At 41.3% G+C, this 11,056-nt stretch overlaps 1 protein-coding gene across 1 annotated transcript in view; it reads left to right on the top strand.

Annotated features, from left to right (window-relative positions):
• Nucleotides 1-11,056, top strand: part of COL4A6 (collagen type IV alpha 6) — a 111,866-nt gene that overhangs the window by 61,382 nt on the left and 39,428 nt on the right. The window contains exons 12-16 of the mRNA XM_015560721.1: nucleotides 5,545-5,604; nucleotides 7,040-7,084; nucleotides 7,576-7,629; nucleotides 8,841-8,910; nucleotides 9,969-10,076. Of these exons, the coding sequence (XP_015416207.1) occupies nucleotides 5,545-5,604; nucleotides 7,040-7,084; nucleotides 7,576-7,629; nucleotides 8,841-8,910; nucleotides 9,969-10,076 (337 nt within the window). The remainder of the gene's footprint in view (nucleotides 1-5,544; nucleotides 5,605-7,039; nucleotides 7,085-7,575; nucleotides 7,630-8,840; nucleotides 8,911-9,968; nucleotides 10,077-11,056) is intronic.

Here is an 11,056-nt window from a genome sequence, read left to right as displayed (position 1 = left end):
GGGTCCCAGAGTGCGAGAAGGCACAGGACGGGCTGAAGGACCCCCCTTACCCCCAGAGCACAAATTTTTGTGCACCGGGCCTCTAGTATTATTTATAATTGTCTCACTGGAATTAGAATCCAAATGAGGCCCACATATTATATCTGGTTGATATGGCTCTTAAATCATAAGATGTATTTTGAAGGAGAATCTGACAAGGTTTTCATGGGTTAGATGAAGGGGTAGGGAGGGAAATGGATGAATCAAAGATGAATATGACTGCTTGCTGGCAAAGTGGGGATGAATGACTGTAGTGCTTCTCTACAGTTTTTTGAAACACTGTGTCTCTCTGGATGGCCAGAAAACAGAGCCAGTAGGGCCAGTGGCACAGGTTGTTTCCATGATGATCCTGTTACTCTGTAGAAAAACAGGAGAGCAGAGAATCATGTGTTCAGTGTCCTTGATTATAATCAGCTCAGCATCTAATTAATCAGAATTGAAGAGAACCCTACTGTTGGAGACAAGACACCTGGGCTTAAGACTCAGCTACAGTTTGGGGACTTTTTCAAGTCTCGGAAGTTCTCTGTATATCTGTAATATAGCAATGGACATACTCTCAATGAGGCCCAACTCTCAATGTATGTAGTTTATTTGCAAAGTATGAAACTGTGCTGTCCAAAATGATACCACTAGCCACATATGGCTACTGAGCTCTTGAAATGTGGTTAGTCTGAAATGAGATGTGCCATAAGTGTGAAATACACACCAGATTTTAAAAACTGGGCATGAGAAAAAATCTAAGATGTCCCATTAACAATTTTTACTTCAGTGTTGAAATGACAATATTTACCATATATTTTGTTAAATAAAATGTTATTAAATTAATATCCCCTATTTATTTTACAGTCTTAAGGTGACTACTAGAAAATTTAAAATAACAGTAGCTCACATTATATTTCAATTGGGCAGCACAGATATAAAGTGCTTTGCAAGTGTGCTAGGGAAAAAAGTTTGCACCTTTTTTTGTGAGCATTTCACATAGATTTTAGTCACCTCTAGTGATGCCTGTGAGGTATGAAAGGTGGGCTGGGCTTATCTCCTTGTGTTGATGAGGAAACCATGGCCTGAATGGATGAAAGGATTGATTGTCCAGAGTCACACAGCAAATTATTAGCAGAACTGAGACAGAAATTCAGCTTTCTTTACTTCTAGCCAACTCAGAACTTTTTCCCCATACCACACTGCCCCCTACAGTCCAGTTCATTCTTGTCATTATGGTGGTGGAACTTTGGTGTTACTGGATTTACTGGCTCACTCTCCCTCCCTCTCTCTCATTCTCTTCCAGGGTCTACCTCAAATAATTCCCCCTGCTGCATTTTCACCCTGTTCCCTTTTGTCCTGTAAAATAAAAAGAGACTGGCTGACGACAATGCAGGGTGATAGATTGCAATACCGTTTGAAACTCAGCATTTCCCGTGTTTCACAATGTGAGCTGAAAAATAGAAATTCCAGTTGATTGTAAATACATGCCAAGCTGAAAAACGCCTCTGTTTATATAACACAGCATATTTTCAGATGTTGGGAATCAAGAAGCCAGAGTTTTCAGCTCACTTCGGAATAGATATGATATGAAAACTTGCCAAATCATGTAATTTCTTCACTCCTAACATCTCTACCTGCTTAATGAGAACATTCATAGGTACCTTCTGTGTCTTATGACAGAAAATTTGTGAGAAGAAAGGTGGTAACATGTTTAAGATACTTGGGCTTTTCAGAGGAAACACACTTCTGATATCTAAACCCCTTACATAAACTTACAATTATCCACACAAGGCAGAGCTGAGAATGGAATCTTTAGGTAATCCAAATTGTTCTCTTTAACAATTTGTTTCCCTTTCATATAAGCCTAAATACTTGCAGCAATTGCTGACAAGTAGCCAGCCTGATATTATGTATGCCTTGCTTTCTTTCTCTTGCACCCTTTGCAGTGACCAAATATCCCTGATTTTTGGCTCAGTCCCCACTTCACACATTTCACCCCATTGTCTCCAGGAGCATACTCACACTTGTAGACCACAGATACTCCCATGAAGGTTGTTGGAACCATGCACCTGTGTGTTGTCTGTCCAAGGAGCTGGCAAACACAGGGTAGGGCAAAATAGAAAAGATGAGAAGAGAGAGAAGAAACTGGAAAATCCTGAGGTACCTATTGAGTGGACCTGAGACAGCTACTGGGCAGGTGCTGTTCTCCTTCAATTGTGCACCACATTTTCCAGGCACTTCAAGTAGGTCCTTTGAAGATGAAGACCCAGCTTGCCAGACTTAAGCTAGGCCCTGGGCCCTGGTGCCTTGATGGTCAATAGCAGCAGTGTGACATGGACAGAGTTGAGAAGGAGACCACTTTCCTAACCTCTCAAGTTTCAAATCTCAAGTTGCCCTCAAATGCCAAGCAGAACAGATTTCTGCAGTTTAGGTTCCAAAATATAGCCACAAATCCTACCCTGGCCCTCTCCCATGACCTCCCACCCCCTAATCATGCTTCAGCCTCCCTCCTGCCTTCCCTTAGAGAAGCCACCCTTGCTGTGGAGGGGTGTCTAGCCATGTCCATTGCCTTTACTGGGGACCTAGGAATTCATTGGGTTGAGGGAGAAGCTCAAGCAGAGTGTGACTGCATGGTGGCCTCCCTCTCAGGGGAGCATGTCTCTGAAGACCATGGCCAGTGTCTCTCACTGGGCAGTGGGGTCTGACACCTCTTGGTTCCAGTCTAATGTTTGTACCTTGCTTGTTTCTTTTCTTTGTTCTCTTTTTACTGTACCCATTTTTAATTTTTATTTTTATATCTAATTTTAAATTAAGTTCACATACAATATTACATTAGTTACAGGTGTACAACAGTGATTAGATGTGTGTATACCTTAGAAAAATGATCACCACCATAAGTCTAGGAACCATCTGTCACCATGCATATTTTTATTATTGACTATATTTCCTGTGTTGTACTTTATATCACTGTGACTAATTTTGTAAGTCAGCTTGCCTTTTTTTTTTCACTATCCTCCCCACCCTGACCCAGTGACTATGTCATTCCCCCTTATTTCTGGCTAAGTGACTAAAATTGACTAATATCCTTAAACCAAAAATACCACTATATCAGGGCCCTGGAGAGCATACCTGTAAGGACTAGATGGTCCTAGGACATTTTGCTAGAACAGCTTGTTCAGTAGGGCCCTGTATGGTGCCCCCTGTGCTGGAGACAAGCTGAGCCTACAGCCCAATATCTTGCCAAGTCATCTATTTTGTATTGGCTTTAACACACATAGATTACTATTTTTTTTTCCTTTTTAAACTTATGTATTTATTTTTTTCACGTTGTGCAAATTCTCAGACCTTCTCTCTGAGAAACAGATTTGTAGACCACAGCAAGAAGGAAGACAAGGTCCCCTTGTCTTTACAACTGTGGCAAGATATGTGTATGGGGTGGAGGGGCACAAGACAGTTCCTAGACATTTCTTCACCCTTTGAAATAGTTTTGTCCTCTGGGCAATTATTCCATGTAATTCAACAAGTATGTATGGGGCCTTGTATGCATTCAGCCTGCAGTAATGTCCTTGGAGGAGACAGAAGTGAGTGTGATATCATTCTTCTGCTTGTCAACTATAAAACCCATCTTAGCGCTTTTAGAGTTTGGGGCAGCCTGAGCTGCCATAGCTTCCATAGACAGGACAAAGAACATTGCATGAAGTACTTCACTTCAGAGGCCAATACACACATTCCACCAGGTGGCAGCATGCATTGGTTTCCAATTTGAGATCCAGAACTGAGATTTCAAATAAGTTTGCATTCAGTTGGACCTGCAAGCCTTCTGAATAGAAATCCTATTCAGCACGCAGTCTGAGCTATTTGACACACAACTGCAGATGAAGAGAAAGGCAAATAGAAACCAAAGCCTGCTTTGAATCAGACCATTCTCAGACACACACTCTCCCCCAATAGAAAACACAACAAAACAATCCACATTAAAAAATAAAACAACAAAAACCTTTGGGCCTAGAAAGCTAAAGGCTATTCAGCTAGTTGTCAGTACCCATGGGAATACTCTCACTACATAAGAGAAAGAAAACTACAAACAGGATTTGTACAGTGCCTTCTCAACCAGTTGAGCCAGGTCACAACAGGAGGACAACAGGTAACGTGCCACAACACTTAGTGTCTTTTACAAGCTTACATGTAAGAAAGCTTCACTGCCTCCTTTACTCTCATAATAGGCTTAAATGTTGTTTGCCAAAATCTATTTTCCAGGACATCCAATTTTAAGCAGTAACAAATGGCTTTGATTCAGTTTGCTGGGAAAGTCTTTATCCACTTATGTAATGAACTCTTCTGTATCTTGGGGTCCAGAATATGCTTGCCTCCCAGCGGTTCTCAACCTGTGGGTCGCGACCCCTGAAAATACATCCTGCATATCAGATATTTACATTACAATTCATAACAGTAGCAAAATTAGAGTTATGAAGTAGCATAAATTCAAAGTAAACATCATTACATAAAAGGGTACAGTCTTGTTTCCAGCCCGCGGACTGTAGTTTGCCCACGGCTGGCTTAGACTCAGAGCAGAGGAAGCTCTTTCTCACTCACTCTGCTTTTTTTGGATTTCTGCCTCTTCATAGAGAATCCTCCAGTCATGCCCATGGCTGTAAGCCCTCATCTCTTGTGAGCAGTGCAAGAGGGATTGGAAACCATGTCACAGTCCCCATTTGGAGTGCTCCTAGGGCAGTGATGGTGAACCTTTTGAGCTCGGCATGTCAGCATTTTGAAAAACCCTAACTTAACTCTGGTGCTGTGTCACATATAGAAATTTTTTGATATTTGCAGCCATAGTAAAACAAAAATTTATATTTTTGATATTTATTTTATGTACTTAAATGCCATTTAACAAAGAAAAATCAACCAAAAAAATGAGTTCACGTGTCACCTCTGACATGTGTGTCGTAGGTTCACCATCACTGTCCTAGGGTCTCCAGGACTCTAGACCACACCAAGATAGAAAGACTTCCTACTGAGAAGGATATTGTAATCACCATATCTCCTCTAGTATTGACCACCAAGAGTTAACATTTGAGGGTCAAAAATAACAAATTCCTGGATGGTGGAAGGAAGCCTATTCTCATGGAAAGGGTCCTGGAATGGAAGTCTGACAACCCGGCTTTCTGATTCTGTAACCCATACAAGATGCTTAGCCCTTCTGAGTGTTATTCTCCCCATCTGAAAAATCAATGGGGTAAGATATTTTATCATTTCTATGCTGTTAGTCCGTGTTACTATAAATATATGCAATATTGTTTGAGGGAGAAGACATTACTTCTAGAACCAAAATGTAACCTTGAATGAATGGTCCAAATTATATTCAGGTCCTATGTGCTTCTCAAAAAGTGACAGGAGACTCAGCATTGTGAGCCTCCCCAGTGGAACAATGGAGATGGTTTGAAATTACTATGTGCTTTGGATGGAACCAGAAGACCTATGAGGAAATGAATGTTATAACTTATGGTTTCTTTTTCCCTTTAGGGATTTGGAACTGCAGGAGAAAAAGGAGAAAAAGGCATCCCTGGTTTGCCAGGACCTAGGGTAGGTAGGGTAGGAACCTGGAATGTTGCTTTCCTGGGTCTGTTAAGTCACCTGGTCCATTTTATTTTCTGTTTTCAAATTTATGTTATGTAACTTTATGGCCACTTAAGCTTTTCTTTTTTTAATAATTATTTTTATTAGTTTTTGTTTTAGACACTTTTTTTTTGTTAATCCTCACCCGAGGATATTTTTCCATAGATTTTTAGAGAGAGTGGAAGGGAAGGGAAGAGACAGAGAAAGAGAAACATCGATGTGAGACAAATACAATGACTCATTGCCTTCCACATGCGTCCCAACCAGGGTCGGGGATCAAGACTGCAACCGAGGTACATGCCTTGACCAGAATTGAACCCAGGACCCTTCAGTACACTGAGCCAAACCAGCTAGGGCCACTTAAGTTTTTCTTTCTCTTCCTCAGCCTTCTGGCAGACCCCTAAGATTACCTTCTCTCCACTTTTTTTTTTATTAGTGAAGGTATTACAAATGTGTTCTCATCTCCCCCATTAACCCCCAACCTCCCCCACCCCCGACCTTCTCTCCACTTTTACCCATTCCCTTGAAGTAATGGCTCCTTTGAATAAAGAGTGATGTACCCCCTATACAGATGACTACTCAGACTATTTACTCCCCTTGCTCCCATGTATAACTACCTTCTGGGCTAAAGAATTATGTGACTGTTGTCTTGCTTTCATTCCATTCTATCCTGTAGGAATATGGGCAAGGGTGAGAGTTGGGGGATGCAGAAATGGAAGAAAGAGGGCCAAGTGCAATTTTTATAATACAGAAACAAGCCTGAGAAGTTCTAGATTGTGGTGATGTTTTGAGTCAACAGTTTCCAATAATAATTTCACTTCAAGAGGAAAAATAACTTCACACACTTGGGTCTTACACTGTAAGCAAATGGTCAACCTTAGCCTTAAAGAAGTAACACTTTAGAGAATTGTGTTTTAGCTTCATCATGAAGCTTGTTAAAGAGTCTTTTGAATTTTCAGCAATGTTCATCCATTACCCTGCCATTTCTTTCTCTTTCTCTACTTTTCCCTACTCCCTTGTCTGGAAAAGGCACAATCACCAACAAATTATGCATTTGGAGTGAGAGACAAGCGGCCCTCCCACCATATATTTAAAAATCTCATGACTTGGAGCTAATGCAGACTAAGTATAATACCACCCAGCCCTTTTACCAAATTCCACCTAGTGCTTAAAATGTTTCCATTTATTTAGCTCTTTAAAAATGCTCTGTGTGGTGGCTATTCAACCTGATGGATTAGTAGTTAGAAAGAAGTCATTAAGCCAGGTCTAGGAACATTCTCTTACCTGATTTTAGGAGCTGCTAAACCCTGAACTCAGTTGGATAGCTTTGTTATGTAAATCTAGTGGCTTTTTCTAGTGTGAGCTATTAATCTTTCTCAGGTGCCTTTTTTTCTCTTTACAGGGTCCCATGGGTTTAGAAGGAGTCCAAGGACCTCCAGGGAGTCAGGTATTTTGGGTTAATATTATTAAAGGCTTGGTGTATAAAATCTGAAGCAAAAGGTCCCATCACTTTTCTTAACATGACCATCAATCCAAAGGGAGACATTGCTTATAATGCAAATTTTCCACCTCCCTTTAATTCGTATAAACTCAACCACTCTCTTCTTCTGTTTGCAACCAAGAAGATGAGTATCCAGTGTCAAGTTTGGTGCCATGCCATGTCATGCTATATGATGTGGTCATACTTCTTTAGCATGTTATCAGTGCTTAGCAAGGCCAGCCTGCTTATATTCACCTCTAGCCTTTTGGCCCTTGTATCTCCAAGCATGCAAGTTGGCTACCTAGTGTGCCATATGGCCTTCTGTAATAGATTACAGAGTCAGGTAGGATCCATACTTACCCTGAATGCCAGCCAATGTCCCTGTGCCATTTGCACTGGCCTAATCCAAACACCAGTATGTAGACATTCAACTTAGCTGTAACTATGTTCTGTCACAGGGCAAGAAGGGGTCCTCAGGTTTCCTCGGGCTTAATGGATTGCCAGGAATTAAGGTAATGTTGTTGGGAAGTAAAAATCCAGGATTGGGGAGGAGGAAGAGTGAAGAATTACCAAAAATGCTGTTTAGTCCATTCAAGCTGCTCTAACAAAATATCACAGATTGGGTAGCTTATAGACAGCAGAAATTTATTGCTTGCAGTTCTGGAGACTAGAAGTCTGGGATCAGGGTGCCAGTATGGTTGAGTTCCAGTGAAGGCCCTCTTCCAGCTTGCAAACTACCTATATTTTCCTGTGTCCTCATATGATGGAAAGAGCGAGATAGCTCTATTGGGCCTTTTATATAATGGCACTGATCCCAATTGGGGCAGCTCTGCCCTCATGACCCACCTCCAATTGCAATCACCTTGGGCATTAGGTTTTCAACATTAATTTGGGAGGGGGAAACAATCATTCAGACCATAGCAAAAGCCTACGTATGAAATAAAGTATTTTTAAAGTATTTTAACATTTTAGACGTCATCCTTTTCACATGAAATGCATACATCCTACTTTAATACACAAAGCTGATGAGAATTATTTAATACTACCTGATTAATGATAGACTAAATGGGGAGGGGAACATGGTAGCAGATCCATCCCTTCAAGGAGGAATATTTTTTTATTGACATTGCTTAGAATTGCCAACTTTTCAGTTTTATTATTGTTCTTAAATTCTCTACTGACAATGCATTTCCTTATTGCCTGCACCTAAGACAGAGAATTCCCACCACACCACTCTAAATATGCCACTGTATCTCATTATAGTAACTGAGTCCCTTTTGGGAGACAATTAAGACTCCTTTGACTTCTTCTGCCTGACATTCACTAGCAAGAGCAGAGATGATAGCAAAGTCCCAGACCTGCTGAGAGTGAGGAAAATGTTGAAACACTGCTCCCCTCTTGGCATCTCTTGGGTGTAGCCATGTTATCTATTTCTATGATATATTTTCCAGGCCCAGAGCAGGTTTTCCTAGACTCAGGTTGCAAAATGAAATTGGGATCCCTTTTCTTGACAGGGTTGCAATTGAGTATCAGACTTCTGACCTGACTTGTGTTGCCTTCAACTTAAATTGATAGGACTTTGAAATTAACCTATGGACTAGCTGACCCTGGAAATCACGGGTTGCAGAAAGAGAAACTTTTCTGGGAATGGATTTGAGGGCACATACGTCTTAGGTGATGAGGTCACATAAATATTTGTGTTTAATGTATTTAATCCTTGCAGGGAGAAAAGGGTGGTGTTGGCCTGCCAGGCCCAGATGTTTACATCGATACAGATGGTGCTGTGATCTCAGGTGCAATTTTTTCATTGATTTGAGCATAGAAGAAAAGACAGGGAGTTAAATTCTATATCCCGTATAATTATTTAAAGAATCTTTTGTCAGCCATTGGATTGCTGCTAAACCCAACACTTCCAAGGGCTCCTCCTGGGTCCTGAACTTGGGGAGTGAAGCTAACTCCAGTGTCTTGGGGAAACAAGCCAAACCCTACTGCATTTTTGTGTTGGGTCTACCAAGACTAGGGTTTGAGTTAGCCTGGGCCTGGATTTGAGAGAAATGGTTATTCTTGTGATGCTTAGGGAAGGATTGATATCCTCCCCAGCTAGGCTGACTTCAGCCTGATACTATGGGACACTCAGGGTCTCAGCTACATGATCCTATGCATGCTTGAGCTTGACAATTTCATTGGAAATAAAAATGTATCCTTGGGGAAGCAACTGGTTAACAGAATGATGCTTTGAAAGTTTGTCTTCACCTCTCTTTTTTCTAGTTACTGTGTGTGCCTAACTCTTCCCTTTGCCTTCTCCAAAGATCCAGATGCCCACTCTCTCCAGCTACTTCTTGCTTGATCAAAGGCTTCTACTATTGTGTCTCTTCAATCTGGGTCTCCTAACTTATCTTTCTCCCCTCATCCTCTCAAGCTCAAGCTCTGTCTAGTAAACCCATTGAAGCTGAGACATTAACAGTTGACAGTGTCTTCCTCTGTTCTTCTCCCAAAAAACCTATGTGTATAACATGAATAATACCAGTAGACTTCAACCCCTTAACCCAAATGGTAGATATTTGAGGCATTATAGCAGATTACTAGTAGTAGCAGGAACTTCATAGTACTTGCCAGATCTTACCATGGGAGACAAACTCTGGCCAGAGCATTTCTGAACACTAGTGGAGTCTTAGTTCAAGTAGACCCACTATCACATGAGGACATTAGCATCTGGGAGAGATCTATGAAGGACAAGAAAGGCACCTCTACCTGAAGACATCTCCTTGCATCTTTTCTTAGGCATTTTGTGGCATTTGGGAGTGTCTTCTGGGTTTGCTTACTTCTTTTTTTTATTTCATTGTAATGCCAGGTTATCCTGGAGACCCTGGTATTCCAGGCCTCCCAGGACTTAAAGGTGATGAAGGCATCCAGGGCCTGCCTGGCTCTTCTGGCATCCCCGGATTACCAGCTTTACCAGGTGAAACAAGCTAACCCACCTCCTACACAGATCAGTTATCTCTCTACTCTGGTGTCCAGTATCCCCTTCTATATCTCTGGTCTAGTACATACGTAGCCAAAGACAAAGGAAAGGTTGACTAGTCAGTTAGGTTCTCACTGCCAGCCCAAGGCTAATGTATATGAGGAGTAAGCCTGGGTGGACAACTTTCCTTTGGCCTCAATAATATGCTATAGCTAAATAGGCAATCCAGACTGTCATTGAGGTTTGCAACAGCTATAGAAACCTGGATTGGACTGCTGGAACCCTGTCATTCTTCTGAGGATGTGCCATCCAGTTGATGCTTAACAGAAGGCCCTAACAAAAGCTCAGAGGAAAGTTGGTATCCAGACCCTCGCTCTGTGCATAATTAGCCCAAGCATCCTATGGAAAGTACCCATAAAGCAATCACTTGAGGGGCATACCCCTATGGCATTCTATAGTAACAAAAATAGAAAGGGCATGCCAGAGTCTGGGAGGCAATGATGTCCCAAATATAAATACTCAGACATTACTTGTATTTATTTCATCTTAAATCCTCACCCAAGTATATGTTTATTGATGAGAGAAAGAGAGAGAGAGAGAGAGAGAGAGAGAGAGAGAGAGAGAGAGAAACTTCGATGTGAGAGCCCTGACCAGTGATCAAAGTGATCAAACCTGTAACTTAGGTGTGTACTCAGGAATCCAACCTTCAACCTTTTTGGTGTACAGGACAATGCTCCAAGTAACCAAGCCACTCGGCTGGGGCTCAGACATTATTTTATTTTATTTTTTTTTATTTTTTTTTTTTTTTAATAGCTTTTTTTTTTAATTTTATTTTTTATTACAAAGGGTATTACATATGTGTCCATTTTTTTCCCCGCCCTAGACAGTCCCCTAGCCTCCCCTATTCCCCAGTGTCTTATGTCCATTGGTTAGGCTTATATGCATGCATACAAGTCCTTTGGTTGATCTCTTACCCC

The sequence above is a fragment of the Myotis davidii genome, unplaced genomic scaffold (genome assembly GCF_000327345.1).
Source record: "Myotis davidii unplaced genomic scaffold, ASM32734v1 scaffold215, whole genome shotgun sequence".
Taxonomy (NCBI): Eukaryota; Metazoa; Chordata; class Mammalia; order Chiroptera; family Vespertilionidae; genus Myotis; species Myotis davidii.
Note: the sequence above shows the minus strand (reverse complement) of the source record. Positions and strands in the feature narration are given on the sequence as shown.